At 51.4% G+C, this 19,967-nt stretch overlaps 1 protein-coding gene and 1 pseudogene across 8 annotated transcripts in view; one reads left to right on the top strand and one right to left on the bottom strand.

Moving 5' to 3' along the window:
* The window catches only part of RERE (arginine-glutamic acid dipeptide repeats), a 535,168-nt gene that overhangs the window by 512,630 nt on the left and 2,571 nt on the right, over positions 1-19,967 (top strand). For 7 of the 8 annotated variants that reach the window (XM_075550645.1, XM_075550656.1, XM_075550649.1 and 4 more), the window contains 10 exons: positions 12,410-12,572; positions 13,450-13,542; positions 13,921-14,120; positions 14,878-15,039; positions 15,348-15,461; positions 15,674-17,028; positions 17,134-17,356; positions 17,859-18,579; positions 19,223-19,369; positions 19,689-19,869. In XM_075550645.1, coding sequence (XP_075406760.1) covers positions 12,410-12,572; positions 13,450-13,542; positions 13,921-14,120; positions 14,878-15,039; positions 15,348-15,461; positions 15,674-17,028; positions 17,134-17,356; positions 17,859-18,579; positions 19,223-19,369; positions 19,689-19,869 — 3,359 coding nt within the window. The remainder of the gene's footprint in view (positions 1-12,409; positions 12,573-13,449; positions 13,543-13,920; positions 14,121-14,877; positions 15,040-15,347; positions 15,462-15,673; positions 17,029-17,133; positions 17,357-17,858; positions 18,580-19,222; positions 19,370-19,688; positions 19,870-19,967) is intronic. The other variant, XM_075550652.1, reaches the window with a different exon arrangement.
* On the bottom strand, positions 2,543-2,832 carry LOC142433074 (dolichyl-diphosphooligosaccharide--protein glycosyltransferase subunit TMEM258 pseudogene; annotated as a pseudogene).

Below are 19,967 nucleotides of genomic sequence, written 5' to 3'. Positions count from 1 at the left end.
AAGTTTTAGACCCTCCTCCATTCACTCAGTAGTTGGGTTTCTTCATTCCCTTTACCTGGCTTTTTTTTTTCTCCCAAATAAAAATTTTAGCAGGGAGTGAAGAAAATAAAAAATTTATGGAAACAATTAGTCCCAAAGACTAATGGACCACGAGAGTCTGCCTCTACAACCCTAAGACAAGAAGAACTAGGTGGTACCCAGCTGCCACTTCTTACTGCTCTGAAAGGAAGAAGGATCACATTAGAAGATTCTGGATAGAATGAAGAAGAATGTGAAGCCAAACCCAAAATCTCAAAAAGAAGACCAGACTTACTGGTTGGATAAAGACTGGTGAGAAAAACAAACAAACAAAAAAACTGGTGGAACACTTTAAACTATGATCCTTTTCCAAAACAAAACAAAAAACTCACTGTTATCTAATTGGTTTGGGTTCATGGTGACTATAGGGCAGGGCAGAACTGGCCCTGTGGGTTTCCAAACCTGTATATCTTTATACGAATAGAAAGCCTCCTCGATACCTCAGACCAGCTGCTGGTTTTGAACTTGCCTACCCTAACCAAAGGTTAGCAAACCAACACGTAACCACTACACCACAGTAGACTCGCTTTAGTCCTAGAACTGACGTAACTTGGTCTGGTGGCTCAACTTTCACCTTAGGTTTATTTATTTATTTTTTATAAATCATTTTATTGGGGTCTCCTACCGCTCTTATAACAACCCATACATCAATTATATCAAGCACGTTGTATAAAAGTTGCCATCATTGTTTTCAAACATTTTCTTTCTTCTTGAGCCCTTGGTATCAGCTCCTCTTTTCCCCCACCCTCATGACCCCTTGATAAATTATAAATAATTTTCATATCTTACACCATCCACTGCCTCCCTTCACCCATAATTCTATTGTCATCCCCCTCTGGGGGGGTGTTACTATTGGGGGGGGTCCCCCTTTCTCCCCCCTCACCTTTGGTTTATTTGAATAATAACAGGAGGCAGGTACACACACACTCCTTTGCACAATCAACCATTTAAATTAAAAAGGACCAAGTTCAGAAGACAAGATTGGTTCAGAAAGAAAGAAGAATAGACATGGGAAACAGGAGAGGAGGTGAGATGGGTGATGTTGCATTGTGAGGATTGCAGGCAATGAAATGAAACAATGTGTGTGAATTGTTGAGTGGAAAATTGATTTGCTCTGTAAATCTTCACCCAAATCACAGTTAAAGCTTCAGCAGGCGGACAAGTCCTTGATTCTAACGCGTTCCACAAAAGCACTCTAAGATGTATAGTTCACCATGAGCCGGAATCAACTTCGTTTGTTTTATGGAAATGTTATACTCGCTCTTTCTTTACATGTTCATATTGGAGTATTTATTTAGCATCTAGGCCGCACCTCCTGCCATCAATCAACTCTGACTCATAACAATCTCACAGGACAGCGTAGAACTTGCCCTTTAGGTTTTCGAGACTATAAATCTTTACAGAAACAGAAAGCCTCAACTCTTTCTTGGTGTGGCTGATGGGCTCAAACTGCTAATAACTTTGCGGTTAGCGTCCTAGTACACCACAGTTGCTGCTGGTGACTCAGTGTGTGTCGAGTCGCCCCGTGGGTTTTCAGTGGTTGATTTTTTTCCGTAATACATTGAAGTGTCTTCTTTACAAGATGCCTCAGAGTGGACTTGAACCTCCAGCTTTTCAGTTAGCAGCCAAGGTTGTTAACTATTTGTACTACTGAGGGACACCATAGAATAATGTCTTAAAGAATATAGTTTCTTAAAATGAGCTGATACCAGGGGCACAAGAGGAAAGTGAATATTTTGATAACGATGATGGCAACAAATGCACTAGACAAAATGGATGGATGTATAAATTGTGATAAGAGTTGTACAAGTCCCCAATAAGATGATTTTTATATAGTTTCTTATAAATGTTTAAGTTATTATCCCTGCAGAGAGAGAGAGAGAGAGAGAGAGAGAGAGTGTGTGTGTGTGTGTGTGTGTGTGTGCGCGCGCGCGCGCGCGCGCATTTGCACGCAAAGATGTGTCTTCATCAGCTTGGCCACAGTTCAGGTCCTATCCCATCACATAATTACAGGAAGCTCAGACTGCCGTCAGTGCTGACAGTAGTAGATAGCCTTGGGAGCAGAAGAGCAAATTGCTAAAAGTTAGTGAAATGTTCTATAAAGTAGTTTCAGGAGGAAACTGCATGAGCCGCTTCCAAGCCTACCTCCCTATCGTCTCCGTGCTGTCTTTGCTGTCCCTTGTTGCAGTAAACAGTTCTTGGCCCTGAAAGGATTCCTTTTGAAACTTTGTGGCAAAGACAAAATTAACTACCACCTGCCCTCAGCAGTGGAGCAGACATGGGAGGGTGGCTGCTGGTGATGGTAGGTTTCTGGAACGATTTGCCTCAGCTCTTGCTTCACCACGCTGAAAGTATTTACATAGCAGAAGCACATTTGTAATCCAAGTAACTTTTTTTTCCACATCTCTGCCTTTATTGTGAGCATAGGGGTAACTCTTTTAGAAAGGGTAAAAAAAGACCCAAAGTGTAATTTACAAAAGGAGGGATCCAGTGAAGCTGCTGGTTGGTGCCCCGAGGGGCTGGGGGTTGTCATACGTAGATGCCGACCCAGAGCAGCAGGAAGAGGACCCCAAAGCCCATAAAGAGCGAGGCCACCAGAGAGATGATGTCCCAAATGTACTTGGTGGAGGTCACCTCGTAAACGAAGAACCAGGCGGTGAAGAACATGCCAATGGCCAGGAGCACCACAGTCAGATGGGGGAAGACAGGCGGGTTCACCGGGCTGGTATGCCTGCTCATGGCCTCGAGCTCCATTTTGCCTGGCACTGGATCCGCCGTCGCTTCGCCACCGGAAGCAATCCAATTAACTTTTATGAGGGACAGGGAAGATTCGGGTAGTGCATTCTCAAAAAAGTACACACTCTCTCAGGAAGGCGTTCAAGGCAGCATGGTGGTGGCTGTGGGAAAGTTCACAGTGAAGGTGTCTGTTCCAGTGGAGCATGGAAAGACACATGGAAGGAACACTGGAACAGGAGCAGGAAATCCCAAGAGGGGTCACGTGTGCGCCCGCGTGCAGCAGGAATCTCACCCTCCGCCCGCAGCGTGCCTCTAACCCAGAGCAGAGAGAGAGCAAACTGCCTTCGCCCTGCTTTCATCCCCTCCTGCCCCCACTGGCTAGGGTGGCATGGTTGAGGGTATTGGCCTATCTTATTGGTTAAGTTTAAGCGCACCTGTGTTATTTCATGTCTCTCTCTGGTGCTTAGTCTGTGTGCCCAAGTGAACCTCCTACCTGGGCCTAGGTGACTTGGGTCAAAGCATGCTCAGTTCTCAGTCCTGGATGTTCCTATAGGTGTCTAATTAGTGTGCCTGATTTCTTTCCAACCCCTTCATTGTGGCATGGGCAGATAATTTTCTTTTAGGGTAGGCATTTGATGGAGACGACTCCCATTATCCCTAATCTGGCTACCTTTCAGTGGATGCCTTCGGCAGTGGGAGCCTGGCACTTGCTCAAGCACAGGGACAAGGGTCAGAGCCTGCCTTCATTCAAGTTTGCTTGTATTCATTCTCTCTCTTTCTCTGGGTGTGAAAGGTGGCACCGGTGTCCTCATCATTCTTCTTTGACAGTTGTAGAACCATGTTTGTGAGGATGGAAGTGAAAGGAGCACTACTCTATGAACTGAACAAAGTGTGTGTGTGTGTGTGTGTGTGTGTGCACGCGCACACGCACACACACACAAGGGTCTGCCTTCCCTGGCCCCTAAAGAAAGTAGACAGTAGATGGCCAACTGCAAGCACCCTAGACTCCATGGTTGGGCCCCAGGCCTTCATCTGCCACTGCTACCCCAAACCGTCACAGCGCAGTGGACCCGATCTTGGGGGTGTGATTTCTGCTTCTAGTGTGGGTAAAAAGAATGGACTCCTTTTCATGCTTCCTCTCCCACCTTCCTGAGGGCTGCTGTCTGAGAAGTTGGGGAGCTCCTAGGGTGAAGGCCCTCTTGGTCATCATGTTCCATGATGGGGTGGATGCACAGGCGTGCTAAGAATGAGCTTTTGGCACTTGGAATACTTACCATACCTTTCCTCCCAGCATCTATGCTACACCTCACTCCCTGAAAGCTTCTTGTACAAGGGAAAACCATGGTTTGGGGGTTATTTTAATCATTTTATTGAGAGTTCTCACAGATATTATAGCAATCCATAATTCAATTCGATCAAGCATAATTGTACAGTTACTACCATGAGTTTCAAACACCTGTAGTTTTTCTTACTTAGAAAAAAGTAACCTCTTAATTGGTCAGGGTAGGTTACAGCTTTCCTCCCTTGGCATAGCTTTGCAGGTAATGTGGCCTTTGTTCCACAGGGGGTGCCCACTCTGCCCCTGGAACATGCTATTCATCAGACCTGGGTCCCCCTGTACTCACAGAACTTACCCCTATAGTGGATTTTCTACCCGAAAACTGCCTTTAAGCAGCGAGCCAGCAGAACTGAGCGGCCCGGCCCCGTGGCTCGGGTGCCCTGCCCTGAACAGCATGTGTTGTGTGTAAGTGAGCCTACTGGACCGGAAACATCATGCAGAAGGGCACAGCCTTTCTAACTGTTACAAGTGGCCGACCCAGGAGGCCTCTGGGTTACAGGGCACAGGTGCCTGGAACCTTTGTCACCCAGCTCTGCTCTTCGTGCTCCTGTGCTTGGTTCCTCTCACCCACCCCATTCAGTCAAGCACTGCCCTGATCCACTTCTTCCTCACTTCTACTCCCATAGCTCTTGTTGTCCTTTCTGTGGAAAATGCAAGAAACCTGTGGTGCTTATTTTGCCAGGCCTGGCTGAGTGTGAACCCAGGGAAAAGCTGTGCTGGGTGGAGAGCCCAGCCTGCCCAGAGAGGGCAGCTGCACCTCAGACCAAGGAACCCAAACCCTGCCATTGTCAGTGACTTCTTACATGTGACCTTTTGGAAAAATCCACTTCACCCCCTGCCCCCACCTCAAGGAAATGAGCCAGGTAACAGGGAGCAAGTCCTAGACAGACACACACACACACACACACACACACACACACGCACGCACGCACGCACGCATCAAGCTGTCAGCTAGAGATGCCTTCGCCCCTTTCCTGTTCCTCTTTGCCCAGGCTAGAAACCAATTTAGTTCATGCTGAGTGCATTTACAGCCCCAAGATGTAAGACGTGTTGACTGTGAGACCTTGTTGTGAGCTGAGGTGAGATCACCAGGAACAAAATCATCATTATAGGCCATTCGTGTCCACAACATTTATACCTTGGCCGTTTACTTGTAAGCAAAAGCAGGAGGTAATTTGCAAGGCTGCCTTTGTGGAGCTGCCTTTTGATCAACGATTGCCTGTGTTAATGTTTCAGTAAGCTATTGATTTCTACAACAGCTTTTGTTCCCTGAATTTATGTGCAGCGGGTCTGCAGCACGCACTGTGCATGTTTGATTAAAGTTCAGTTGACTTCGTTCCTGGTGAGGCCGAGCCTTACTTCACTCCCTATCTGTGGAACCAAAGCCTTTCCTAACATGTTCTTTTGTTTGTGTTCAAGACCTAGCCACCCATGCAGTCACCAATATGCTGCTTCTAATCCGCCTTGATTCGCTCCATTCCAATGCTTAATCCCTTAGTAGACATTACACTGGTTGCAAGGCAGCTAATAAAACCTGGCCTGGATTTCTTTCTTTTTTTTTTTTTTTTTAAATCAAAGTTTATTGAGGTATAAGCTACATCCCACGTAATGGGTCCCACATAGTTCAATGAGAGTTTTACATTGATAAAAGCAAAAAATAAATGAATTAGTTGTTGTTGGAACACCCCATGTGTTTCACAGTAGAACTGTGCCTTATCAATAAGGCTTTTAATGGCTGTGGTTTTTCAGAAATAGATCACTGGGCCTTGCTTTCAAGGAAGGTGTCACCTGAGTGGATTCGAGCTGCCATCCTTTCAGTTAGTAGCTGATGGCATAGCCGTTTGTGCCAACCGAGCTCCTTGGCTGCACATCACACAGGTACTATCACCACTGGTTTCTAGAACATTTTCATTGCCTCAGAAAATGGCCTCTTCTCCTCTTGCAGGTAGTCCCACCCCTCCCAGCCCTGCCTTGGCCCTAGGCAAGCACTGTGTGCTTTCTGTGACCCCTGGCAGACAGGAACATGCAGTCTGCAGTCTTTCGGTGTGGCTTCTTTCATTCAACGGGACGGCTTTGAGGTTCATTGTTGCTGTATCAGTAGGCAGTGCCTTTTTATTGCCAGGTGGTATTCTGTTTATGGATAAGCCACAATTTGTTCACCCTCTTAATTGGTGTTTGGGCTATTCCTGGTTTGGGGCTATAAAGAATAAAGTTTCCATAGCCACTTGTCTTCAAGTCTTTGTATGAGTGTATGCTTTTTATTGAACTACCAAGCAGTCTTACCTTGTACACTTACTCCCACTAGCAGTGGTTCAGAGCCCCAGGCTCCTTACCTACCTGGCCAGGATATTTAAGTGTGTATTCTTCCATTTGGGTATCAAAATAACTTTATACCTGCAGAGGAGGGTCTTCCTTGCTTGGTCATTTTGAACTTTGGCCCTCACATGACAAGATCTATTCTTGGCTCCTTGTTTTCGTTTAAAGCTGTTACTTTGCGTATGGACACAGTTGGTAGAGATTTTAGTATTAGGTTTCTTTCTTTTGTGTTCTGATTTTTGCACATGCTGACAGGATAAGGCGCAGCAGTAAAGGGCTTAGTTTCGAACCTGAACTTTCCCTAAGGTGCGAGTGTGCGCGCGCGGGCTCACACACGCTCACCTGCCTATGTCTGGGTCCCGCTGTGCTAGTCTCTCCACCTCACTGAGAACTTTGACCTCCGCTTTTTTAATTTGTGAATTTTGCGAGCTTATGAAATCATGTGAGACTCTGAAAGCATTGGTCTTTGAGAAGCAGAAGTGATCGATTGTAACTCTGTGGGGCAGTATTGTGTTACAGTCTAATGCTGCTTAGAAATGTCAAGGCGGCTTTTTAACAGCCTTCAAGGAAGGCGGATTTGACAGCTCCCCACCCCCATCTTCTCACCTGTCTGTCCTCCCCTAGTGGTTCCTTCCCCACTCCTAGCTGCACAGTTCCTTTGATACTGGGCCTCTGACCTCGAGAATGAGTCAGGCTAGAGGAAGGGGTGGAGGAACCACTTAAAAAAAACCACCTCAACCTTTTATTTAAATGTATCGTTTTGTTTCTTATTCTTTCAAGCCTTGGAACATGGGCCCTGATTGATTGCACTAGTTGACCCTTCGAACTGGTGAAGCATGCTACCCTGACAAAGCGTTTGAAGGGGAACTGGGGCCTGCCTTGGCTTCTGTTCCATATTTCCTCATATGAAAACTAGAGCCAGGTCACTTTTATTTCCACAACTTTATGATTTTGTTCCCTCTAGCCAGCACCAGAGGATTAGAACAGAGAAGTGAATATCCAAGATAGGACCTAAAGTGGCAGGAGCCTAAATGAGCCTAAATGTTCTCAAATCATGACATTTGGCCCCAGTATGCTTTGGTCACCACAGAGACAGCAGGAGCAGATCAGAACCAAATCAGGTCACTTTTCCATTTCTGTTTAGTCACTATCTCATGGAACAGAGAATTGATGCAGGTATGTGGTTCCTGGTGATCAGCTACCTGGCCTTGTTGGCGTCAGAGGGCCAGCTCCAGAGTGTGGTCCTCAGAGACCTGTGACCTAGTGCTCTAATCACTGGTACAATATTGAATGACTCCCATGAGAAAGAGGTTTAATGATTTCCTAGGATGAGAGTGGACTATTGCCTCAGGAACCCAGTCAAACCCAAATTTTCTCTAGCTTTGGCATCTTTGTCGGCCAAGCATTTTTGCAGGGCCAGGCTTTCCAAACTTGGCTGTGCATCAGAATCACATAGAGACCTTGTTGAAAGCAAATTCTCCACCACACTCCCTCAGAAACCTGATTTCATGTGGGGCCCTGAGAATCTGCATTACAGAGCCTCTTCAGATTGATTGGGAGGGCCAGTCAGCCATTGGGCCTTTGAGGTCTCCAGCAGACTGTGACCAAGTTACAGGAAGTAGTGGCTTAAGTGGGAGGAAAGTAGAATGTTGGACACATCTCATGGTCTTAGGAGGCTGAAGGGGAGACCTCCCTCACACTTCAGTGTCTAAAACCAAGCTCTTGATCTCTTTCCCCAAAGCCCGCTCAGCTGACTCCTTCCATTCTATTACTTAGACCAGAACCTCGGGGTCACCCTTGACTCCTCCTTTATTCACAGCCCACATTTAATCTACCAGTAATTCCTGGCTTTACATTGAAAACATGCCCACTTCTAGCATTCCCTCCGTTTTCAGCAGCTGGACTAAGCCATCATCATCATCTGTTGCCTGGTGTGTTTCAGTAGCTGTTTAGCTGATCTGCTCCTAACCCAGCAGCAAGGGTAGACCTTTGAAAAGGAAGTCAGGTGCTGCCTCCTGCTTGGAAGGGATGGCAGGGCTAGGCCCTCTCTTTCCCTTTGCTGCAGGAGGAGAAATCTGGGTTGACTGCTGGTTCCTTTGCTCATTTGCTGAGCAGCGAGATAGACTGACTGCTGGGGCAGGAGGTGCAGTGGGATATTTGGTGGTTTGTGTCTAAGGAGCTTCCAGTCGTCCAGTCAGCCTGAAATGGATGGTGGGCAGCTGCAGCTCACACAGAAATCTCCAGATTACAAGCCAGTATTTGAATGGATCTAGAGATGAGAGCGCTCACCCTGAACTCGAAGGAGGTTAGGCTTATTAAATTACAGGATCTTTCATTGACAGCTAACAGTTACTAGTGTGCTGAGTGGTTGTGTTTGTCAAGAAAGAGCCCTATCCCAAGCCCGTGGGTCGTTGGAGAACAAAGTCTTTGCCTTTTTTTATCTTGGCTTCTCCATTCGCCCTCACTAAGGCACATTTAGACTCTAGTAGTCAGTTGGACACACTGAGTGGAGGTAGAAACTATGCCAGAGAGTGCATGGTAGACTTGTTCAAGACCAACAGTCTATTCATTAGAAATACCTTCTTGTGGCAACATAAATAATGATTATATGCCTGGGCCTTGCTAGATGGAACACACAGGATTTAAATTGCCTACATCAGTGAAAAGAGATAATGGAGAAGCTCAGTATCATCAATTAGAAGTAAATTAGGGGAACTGTAGAAAAGACCATCTATTGCTCCTACACAAGTTCAAGGTGAAGCTGAAGAAAATTCAAACCATCCATGAGAGCCAAAGAATAAATTAGATGTATTGAACACTAATGACTGAAGACCAGACACATTATAGAAACACATCAAAAACATCTACATGAAAACAGCAAAATTTCATTAAAAAAGACAAGGACTGAAGGACCAAAATGGAGGTCAGAAAAGACTGAAACTTGTTGAATGTGAACCGTGTAAACAAAATTGAAGAAACAATAAAAGAACTCAGCAGAAAATTTCAAAGGGCAGCTCATGAATACAAAGAAAAGTATAAGAGGACTTCATAAATTTGTGGACAAATTTGTATTATCTTTTCATTCAATTTTCCCACCAACTTTTTGCCACCTAAATACACCAACCTTGTATTATTATGAAATATATAAGGACCTGGTGTTTTATTTTTTTTGGGGGGGGGAGATAAGCCTGGTATTGCTGAAGTTGAAGGAACGGAAGAAAAAAAATTAAGCAACAAATTGCAATATTGAAGGGTTATATGGGCAAAATATCAAACAACACAAACACTGAGAGTGGAAGAAATTTATGGGATCACTGCACCAACAGGATTGGTCAGATTTCAGCCATTTCCGGAGGTGTAGCAGATGGATACATTGATTAAAATGAACAGAATACCAATTGAGATCCTTCAGCAAACATGCAATATTGGAAATGCTCATTCATCTATGCTGAGAAATTTGGGAGAAAACTACTTGACCATTCCAAAGAAGATGATCCAACAGAATGTGGAAATTATCAAACGATGTCATTAATGTCACAGACTAGAAAAATTTTGCTTCAAACTCGGAAATGAACCCACCCTTGGAAGATCAGTTGCCTTTCAGCTAAACAGAAGGCAGGCCTATAACGTGAGTGAACGCTAACACCTGTGAGGAACATGCTCCGCAGGGAAAGCAGCTGCGTGTGACCCAAGGGGCAGCCTTTGCCCAACAACAAAGCTCACGAGATAGGAAGGGACAGAAAAACAGGACAAACAGAAATGAGGGACCCGAGAGGAAGTGGGAAAATTACTGTTGGCATTGAAAAGTAATTAATGTCGTGAAGTAGAATGTGTATCAATCATTAAGTGGAAACTAGTTTTCTCTGTAAACTGTAAACCACAGTATTTTTAAAATTTATTCAAGGTAATTCAAAATGGCATCGAGAGAGGTGCCAGAAATTTAGCCTGGACTGAGGAAGAGGACATGGAACGTGGTTGTATCGTTGCAGATGCCCGCCGGGTCTTGGCTAAAAGCAGAGAATATCAGAAAGAGAGCATCAGGTGCTTACCTGTACTTTATTGACTACACAAAAGCATGTGTGTGTTTAACATTTTGAAGAAAGAGAATTTCACACAGTTCATTGTGTTTGTGTACACAGATCAAGAACCAGTCTGGGACACAACAAGAGAACATGCATGATTTTAAAACAGGAAAGGTGTAGGTCAGGGTTGTATCCTTTTACCATATTTACTCAAATCATCTGATACGATGGGCACTGTAAGCATCCGGACTGGAGTGTAGACGCTAACAAACTGTGATTGGCATATGACAGCTGTGCTGGCTGACAGGGAAGGGGAAGGACTTGAAGTACTTCCTGATCAAAGACTGCAGCCTTCACTGTGGATTACACTTCACCATAAAGCAGAAGCCTCACAATTGACCCAGTAAGCAACATCACGACAAACAGAAAAGATCGAACTTTTGTGGAGGATTTCAGTTTTCTTAAATCACAGTCAGTCCCCATGGAAAAACAGTAGTCAAGAAATCAAATGACAAATTGGACAAATCTGTTGCCAAAATCTAATTAAAGTGTCAGAAAGCAAAAATGTCCTTTTGAAGACCCAACCCAAGCCATGATATTTCAGTTGCCTCACCAAAACTGGACCACAAGGAAGTAAGACAGAAGAACTGATGCCTTTGAATTATGGTGTTGGCAAAGAATATTAAATATGCCTTGGACTTCAGAACACAAATGCATTGTCTTTCAAGAAGTAGAACCAGAATGTTCCTTAGGAGGGAGGGTGATGAGATTTTATCTCAGTACTTTGCATCAAGAGGGACCTGGAGAAGGACATCACTGGGTATAAGGTCGGCAGGAGAAAAAAAAAAGACCTTCATCAAGATGGAGTGATAAAGGGTGCTCACACCTAGCAAAGGTTGTGAGGCTGGCCCGGGGGAGCTGCCGGTTCTGCTGTACACAGGATTACTAAGAGCTCCTAACAATAGCAACACGACAGGGGGACCTGGTCAAGTCATCCCCACGCAGGTGCAGATAGCTTTCTCAGGAGATGCTGTTACCACGGGCTGGGGCGTTGGCTTCCTTTCAAAGTAGCCTGATCCTGCTCTGTCCTCGCAATTGTTGGTGTTTCTGAGCCTTTCTACAACACTGATTTCACTGGGACAAGGGTGGGAGAGCATGATTTGATCTAATCTGTCTCACTGCTTTAGCAGATGCCTTAACTTTTTTAGGTACTTTATCTCAAAGCTTATTTTAATAGATTCCACCAGGGTGCCCCTTTTGCCATTTGGGAATACAGTGTAATGGGAACCAGAGTACTGAGCCATTGGTGGTCGGTCTTCCAAGCTTTCACACCCTCAGTTGCTGGGTGCCCATCCCCAGTGTATTTTCATTAAGAGGGCTCACCTTCTTTCTGCTGGATCCTGCAAAGAACTCCTTGGGCCTACACGGTTAACCCTAGTGACAAGTGACATTTCATTTTGTACTAGCAGCACCTTCCTAGTCTTTCTCTGTCGAACCCCAGTCTGGGGATCGGATGGGGGTTGGGGTAGGGGCGGTTAGACAAAGAGTGGGGGTCACACTCTAGGGCATTTTCCTGACCTGCTTGGTCTGACACACACACACACACCTTATTTTTCTGTGTTTGTTTCTGGGTGGTCTGAGGAACCAGATCTTTCCTTCCCCAGTGTGACTTTGCTGCATGCCGTGAAAGACCACATTCTGTGGACTTAGACACCCACACTGGAACGTAAGCTCCTTGAGGACAGGGCCACTCCTCTTCCTGTTGACGGTTTGTGATGAGCCTCCGTGTTATTGGACAATGGTGGTGTCTGGCACTTAGCAGGCAGTGAGCAGACTAGTCTGTATGCTCACCCTGTTGCTCCTGGAAGAAGTCTCTGCAGGAGAGACTTGAGCTCACAGCCAGCCTTCCTTCCCACAGGGGGAACTGATCACCTTCTACTACTACTGGAAGAAGACCCCGGAAGCAGCCAGCTCCCGGGCTCATCGTCGGCACCGCCGGCAGGCTGTGTTCAGGAGAATTAAGACTCGGACAGCATCCACACCTGTCAACACGCCCTCCAGGCCCCCCTCAAGTGAATTCTGTAAGTAGAGGCAAGGCGGGGATCAGAGCCTCACTGCACACAGCCACACTTCCAGGGGCCCACCGTGTGAGCAGTGTGGACCTGGCAGTAGAGTTGGGTTTGGAGTGGATGGTCCAGGGAACCAGTGCATGTCTGTACCTGTGTGCATGAAGCATGACACAGGACTGGTAGGGACAGTTTAGTTGAAGTCTCTACATTGTAACTTTTCTGATAAATTGCAACAGCATTTTAATTTTTTTATAGAAGTATACATCTTCACTTTGGCCTAAGGTACTTCTGATACATAAAGAGGGCTTTTACCCTCTAGGAGGTCGTATAGGCATTGTTCTTATTTTATATTTATTTTGGTAGTAATAAGGTCAGTTTAATATTTTTGCCTTTCCTCTGAGAAAAAGTAGTGTTTTCTGTGATCCTCTTATTGGTCCTGATTTTGGTCTGACATTCAATCCAGGATGACAGTGAAGCCCACCTCTACTCCCCAACCCCCCTAGAAAACGAGACTATACAGGCGCAGTGGCTGCAGGGTTGCTGGCACCCACATCTAAACAGCAAGAGATCATGGCCCTGGGGAGAGGCTCTGTGGAGAGGCAGAAAGGCATCATGAGGGCCCTTTCCCAGGTCAGGTTCAGCCAGCTGTGGGCATCCAGACCACTGCTCTAAGATGCAAGAGAGAGGGTCCATAGTCGCCCTCCAAGTCTGCCAGGGCAGGCCCTGGAGTTGCACCCTCACACACCACATATGCTCCATTCTGCTGACTGACCCGTGGGTCAGAGTGGGCCTCCCTGAGTCTGGCATGTCTCAGCCTGCGGAGCCACTCAGGATGGCCCCAGATCTGGACCAAGCCTGACGCCCCACTCCTGCTTGTTCCTTTGCCCAGTGGACCTGAGCTCAGCCAGCGAGGATGACTTCGACAGTGAGGACAGTGAGCAGGAGCTGAAGGGGTACGCCTGCCGCCACTGCTTCACCACCAGTGAGTGCCCCCCTACCCCTGGAGGAACAGAGGGAGGGAGGAAGGGCCCCCACTGTAGCAGGAGTTGAGTTGAGAAAGGTGAAAAGCTTTAGCAGTCAGCAGCAGCGACGGAGCGGAGGGTCCGGTGGCAGGAAGTCTGCTGCCAGTCCCTCCTGGGTATCCAGTGATGGGGTGGGCAGGGGTAGGCGGGAGGGGCGGGCTGCGCAGCATGCGTGCCATTTGTGTGCCAGTTGCCTCTCTCAGCTCAGTGCTACCCAGTGCTTGTAGCAGTGTCCTTGGGCTGAGCTTCCCACCAGAGGGCCCTGCTTAGGCATTCCCAAGGAGACTGCCGTCTTCTAAGGTTGGCATCCAACACCCCCTCTTGCTTTTCTCACACAGCTTCCAAAGACTGGCACCACGGGGGCCGAGAGAACATCCTGCTCTGCACGGACTGTCGGATCCACTTCAAGAAATACGGGGAGCTGCCCCCCATAGAGAAGCCAGTGGACCCCCCACCATTTATGTTCAAACCGGTCAAAGAGGAAGATGATGGGCTCAGCGGGAAACATAGCATGAGGACGAGGCGGAGTCGGGGCTCGGTGAGAACCCCCTCCCTTCAGCACGCCCTCACCCACCCCGAATGGCTCCAGAGAGGAGCTGGGAATGTTTGGTTTTAGGTTGAGAATTGGGCCCCTTGAAGGGATGGTACTTGCCCACAGTATTGCCAAGGGTGGAGCCAGGAAGTGTGTTCATCCCCACCCTCCCTGGGCTGCTATGGGGGCTGGACGTGGAGGTGCAGGCCTGGGTTGGGGTTCAGGGAAGATCCTGGTGGCCATGGGGCTCTGCCTGAGCCGAGCGCCAGCATCCTCCAGTGGGTATGCCTTTAAATTTGGGGTACTCCTGGGACATACCCCCCATAAAGAGACTTTCCCAGGTCACAAATGTGACAGACTTTGGGTGGGTTCTTCTTCGGGTGGAGTTCTCCCCAGGTGTGCTGGTAGGTGGGTGAAACATTCTCCTTCCGGGACCATGCTGTCCCATCATGGCTCCTGACATCCAGGAAGGGGCTGGTGGGCACTCAGCATTGTACCACAGGGGGCATAGGCCAATCTAGGGGATCCAACAGGAAGGGGGAGGTGACGCAGTGATGGCTGTGTGCACGTCAGTGTGAGAGCTGTGGGGCAGCCTCCTGCCCTTCAGGAAAGTCTCCTGAAGTGAACGCTGTGGAGCTGAGAACTCTCTGCTATGTGAGCCCCTCATCCACTCGAGCAGGGCCTGCATTGGCTACTCGGGGAGGGGGGCGGTACCTGCGGGAGGGCGGGAGTCGCTCTCAACAGACATCTGTTTGCGGGATAGATGTCTACACTACGCAGTGGTCGGAAGAAGCAGCCAGCCAGCCCTGATGGTCGAACCTCACCCATCAACGAAGACATCCGCTCCAGCGGCCGGAACTCGCCCAGCGCCGCCAGCACTTCCAGCAATGACAGTAAATCAGAGACAGTGAAGAAGTCGGCCAAGGTGAGGTGCCGGAGGTGGCAGCTGGGGCTGCTCAGTCTCCTTAAGGCCTGGGTGGCCGGAGTTGGGGTTCAGCTTCTTCAGACTTGGACCCCAGTACCTTAGTGGACCCTAACTGGGCTACTGATTGGAGGCCTGGGGCCCAGAAAAGGTGTCCAGTGAGCTCCTTGCATGACCTTTGGTCCTTCCCTGTTCAGAAAGACTCCCTGCCCCCACTGGCCCCTTCCCGGGCAGCCTTGCTTCCAGAGATGAGCTCAGCAGGAGGGAGCGTTCCCATCTCCTCACGTGCCCTGTGGGCTTCCCCATTGCAGAAGGTTAAGGAGGAAGCCTCATCGCCTCTTAAGAGCACCAAGCGCCAGCGGGAGAAGGTGGCCTCAGACACAGAGGAGGCAGATAGGACCAACTCCAAGAAAACCAAGACCCAGGTGTGTTTGGCAGCTTCCCCCTGTACAGTACAGCCAGCAACTCTTGCCTGTGGAGAAGCCCCAGCCTGGGTCCTCACTAGGAATGGAACACCCAACACTCCCAGGACAGGGGACCCAGGCACTACACAGGCTTTACTGTGTGCCTGGCACCCACATGCTGGCCAGAGCGCCCTGCTCTCCTGCAGCTCCCCTCCCTCCTCTCTCTGCCCTAGGAGATTAGCCGACCCAACTCACCATCCGAGGGCGAGGGAGAGAGCTCTGACAGCCGCAGCGTCAATGATGAGGGCAGCAGTGACCCCAAAGACATCGACCAGGACAATCGCAGCACGTCCCCCAGCATCCCCAGCCCCCAGGACAACGAGAGTGACTCAGACTCCTCAGCCCAGCAGCAGATGCTGCAGGCCCAGCCCCCAGCCCTGCAGGTTCCCAATGGGGCAGCTGGTGTACCTTCTGCAGCCACGCCAGGAGCCACCCAGCTCCCTGCTCCAGGGCCCCTGCCCTCTGCCCCCGCAGGCCCTCCCCAGGGCTCCCCCTCAGCCTCCCAGCCCCCGAGCCAGCCACAGGCCCCCACGGCCCCTGCTCCCCACACACTCATCCAGCAGGCACCCGCCCTGCACCCACAACGGCCACCCTCACCACACCCCCCACTACAGCCTCTAACAGGGCCAGTTGGCCAGGCCCCAGCCCAGCCTCGTCCCCAGCCCCCCCTGCATAGCCAGGGCCCACCTGGCCCTCATAGCCTGCAGACCGGGTCCCTACTGCAGCACCCAGGCCCCCCTCAGCCCTTCGGTCTCCCTCCCCAGACTACCCAAGGCCAGGCCCCACTAGGGGCCTCTCAGGCGGCAGCTCACCCCCACAACACCCTGCAGCTCCCCGCCTCTCAGGCAGTGCTGCAATCACAGCAGCCCCCACGTGAGCAGCCTCTACCACCAGCCCCCCTGGCCATGCCTCACATCAAGCCCCCACCCACCACACCCATCCCCCAACTGCCTGCCCCACAGGCTCACAAACACCCACCTCACCTCTCAGGGCCCTCCCCCTTTTCCATGAATGCCAACCTTCCACCCCCACCAGCCCTGAAGCCCCTGAGCTCCCTGTCCACACACCATCCACCCTCAGCTCACCCGCCACCCCTGCAGCTCATGCCACAGAGCCAACCTCTGCCCTCTTCCCCTGCCCAACCTCCTGTGTTGACCCAGAGCCAGAGCCTGCCCTCCACTGCTGCCCCCCACCCCCCAGCAGGGCTTCACCAGGTGCCCCCACAGCCACCCTTCACTCAGCACCCCTTTGTCCCTGGGGGTCCTCCTCCCGTCACCCCTCCAGCCTGTCCCTCCACCTCCACTCCACCTGCGGGACCTGGAGCCTCAGCCCAGCCACCGTGCTCCGCTGCTGTTTCTTCAGGGGGCAGCATCCCTGGGGGTGCGTCTTGCCCTCTCCCCACTGTCCAGATCAAAGAAGAGGCTCTGGATGAGGCTGAAGAGCCTGAGAGTCCCCCGCCCCCACCGAGGAGCCCGTCCCCAGAGCCCACTGTGGTGGATACCCCCAGTCATGCCAGCCAGTCAGCCAGGTAAGGCTCCTAGGTCTCAGCCTGGGCTAGTGGGCAAGCGAACATGCAGGGCACAGCCAGTGAGGCATGGGCAGGGTCCCCAGTGAAAGGTGTGGTCTTTCTCAGGTTCTATAAACACCTGGACCGGGGCTACAACTCATGCGCACGGACAGACCTGTACTTCATGCCACTGGCGGGGTCCAAGCTGGCCAAGAAGCGGGAGGAGGCCATCGAGAAGGCCAAGCGGGAGGCTGAGCAGAAAGCCCGGGAGGAGCGTGAGCGTGAGAAGGAGAAGGAGAAAGAGCGGGAGCGTGAACGTGAACGGGAGCGAGAAGCTGAGCGCGCAGCCGTGAGTCCTGGTTTCGGGAACCCCACTTCCTGTGTGAGAAGAAGCAGGCTGGCCAGGCCCACAGGGGCATCAGGCACCACTTGGTTTGTCTCCGTAGCAGTCAGAGGGTCTGCTGTTTGAAGCCCTGATCCCTGGGCTGCTTCTAGGATGGAGAGCCAAGCCTGCAGGGCTAGGACCAGGCCCTGCTCACACCCCCAGCAGCGCTGCATGGTGCTGCTGTCCCAGGCTGGGTTACCAGGTGCCAGCAGGGTGGGCGGGACCCTGGGGAGTCACCAAGCATGTTGTTGCCTAGTCAGTGTTCACTCTCCTCACGCGGTCTCCCATCTTTCCCCACCCCACCTCTTGCTCTTACTGGGACCCTGCCTGCTCCCTAGGGCAGGGGAAGGGACTGGCCTGGCAGGGACCTTGGGGCTCAGACTAGGACCCAGGGTGGGACCATCTCCTGCACTTGGAGCCTTATCTACTTGGCACACACCCCTCATGTCCTCCTCTTCCACGGCAGAAGGCGTCCAGCTCAGCACATGAAGGCCGCCTCAGCGACCCCCAGCTCAGTGGTCCCGGCCACATGCGGCCATCCTTTGAGCCCCCGCCCACCACCATTGCTGCTGTGCCCCCTTACATCGGGCCTGACACTCCTGCCCTCCGGACTCTGAGCGAGTACGCGCGACCACACGTCATGTCGCCCACCAACCGCAACCACCCCTTCTACATGCCCCTCAACCCCACCGACCCCTTGCTGGCCTACCACATGCCCGGCCTCTACAACGTCGACCCCACCATCCGAGAACGTGAGCTCCGGGAGCGCGAGATCCGGGAGCGGGAGATCCGGGAGCGGGAGCTGCGGGAGAGGATGAAGCCGGGCTTTGAGGTGAAGCCCCCGGAGCTGGACCCCCTGCACCCAGCCACCAACCCCATGGAGCACTTCGCCCGGCACAGCGCCCTCACCATCCCCCCCACAGCTGGCCCCCACCCTTTTGCTTCGTTCCACCCGGGCCTGAACCCCTTGGAGAGGGAGAGACTGGCCCTGGCCGGCCCCCAGCTGCGGCCTGAAATGAGCTACCCTGATAGACTGGCAGCCGAGCGTATCCACGCCGAGCGCATGGCCTCACTGACCAGCGACCCCCTGGCCCGGCTGCAGATGTTCAATGTGACGCCGCACCACCACCAGCACTCCCACATTCACTCCCACCTCCACCTCCACCAGCAGGACCCCCTCCATCAAGGTGGGTGGCCTGTGGGGGACAGATGTGTCCACCACTAGTCCCATTTCTGCTTGCCTTTGTCTATCTTCCCCCAGAGCTGCCTCTTGGGGCCTCTGGCTGCAGGTCCCCAGCTAGGCCTTGAGTGGGATGGGGAGGGGGAAAGTAGGGGTGGGGTGTGTGTGTGTGTGCTACAGCACAGCTGTGGAGTACTCGAGGACTCCAGCCTCATACCCAGTGCGACGTAGAAGTCTTCCCAGGGCTGTGTCTGGAGTGGAGAGTGCTGGAAGGAGAGACCCGGGATTCCGCACGCAGACAGCCTTCTTGGAGCCCAGACTGAAGGGCACAGGGGCAACAAGTCTGTGATTTTGGGGAAAGAGCTCTTGGTAGAGTGTGGCAAGCAGGCCAGAGAACAGTGCTGGGCCAAGGGGAGGGGACACTGCCAGGAGAACCACCTGCTGTGCTGCCCCTTGAGTACCACACAGTGGTTTGGCCGGCATGGGGGCGGGGGGGTGAAGTTGCCATGGGGAAGAGGGATAGTAGCCAGGTGTGGGCTACAACTGGGTGCAACCAGGAAGCAGTGTGCCCAATGGAGTGGAAGGAATGTGAGTTTACATAGTCCTAATGAACTGGTGGCTGCTACATCTAGGACCTTGTTCTTCCATAGGTTCTGCAGGCCCTGTTCACCCACTGGTTGATCCCCTGACCGCCGGCCCGCACCTGGCCCGCTTCCCCTATCCTCCGGGCACCCTGCCCAACCCTCTGCTTGGACAGCCACCCCATGAGCACGAGATGCTGCGTCACCCAGTGTTTGGTAAGAGTTCAGGTAGGGGGCAAGGTCTGCTCCTAGACCCAGTCACTCACGTTCTCACACACGTTCCTGAGTGCACAGGGCAGGCCGACTCTCAGAGAGCCGCACTGTGGCAGTGATGGAGCCTCCTGTGGAGAGGTGGGCATGCGCCCTGGGAGGACTACAGAGATGCCTGGTTTCCATGAGGGTGGTGTGCAGGGAGCCTGGAAAGGGCAGGCCAGAGTGTCTTCTGCCCTCAGTGGACTGACCCTTTCCGGGCCTCAGCAGTCATCATGCCCGCCTGCCCTTGCCATTGCTGTAACAGTCTGCTGTATTTTGGCAGGTACCCCATACCCCCGAGACCTGCCCGGGGCCATCCCACCCCCGATGTCCGCGGCGCACCAGCTGCAGGCCATGCACGCGCAGTCTGCTGAGCTGCAGAGGTTGGCCATGGAGCAGCAGTGGCTGCACGGCCACCCCCACATGCACGGCGGCCACCTGCCAAGTCAGGAGGACTACTACAGGTGAGGGCGGGCAGCTGGGGAAGGCCTCCGTCTGCTTGTGCTATAGGCCACAGCACATGGGGTGGGGCAGTGCATGCACATGAGGGGAGGGGGCAGTC

This window comes from Tenrec ecaudatus, chromosome 1 (genome assembly GCF_050624435.1).
Source record: "Tenrec ecaudatus isolate mTenEca1 chromosome 1, mTenEca1.hap1, whole genome shotgun sequence".
Lineage (NCBI taxonomy): Eukaryota > Metazoa > Chordata > Mammalia > Afrosoricida > Tenrecidae > Tenrec > Tenrec ecaudatus.
This window is presented reverse-complemented; position numbering and strand designations above follow the sequence as displayed.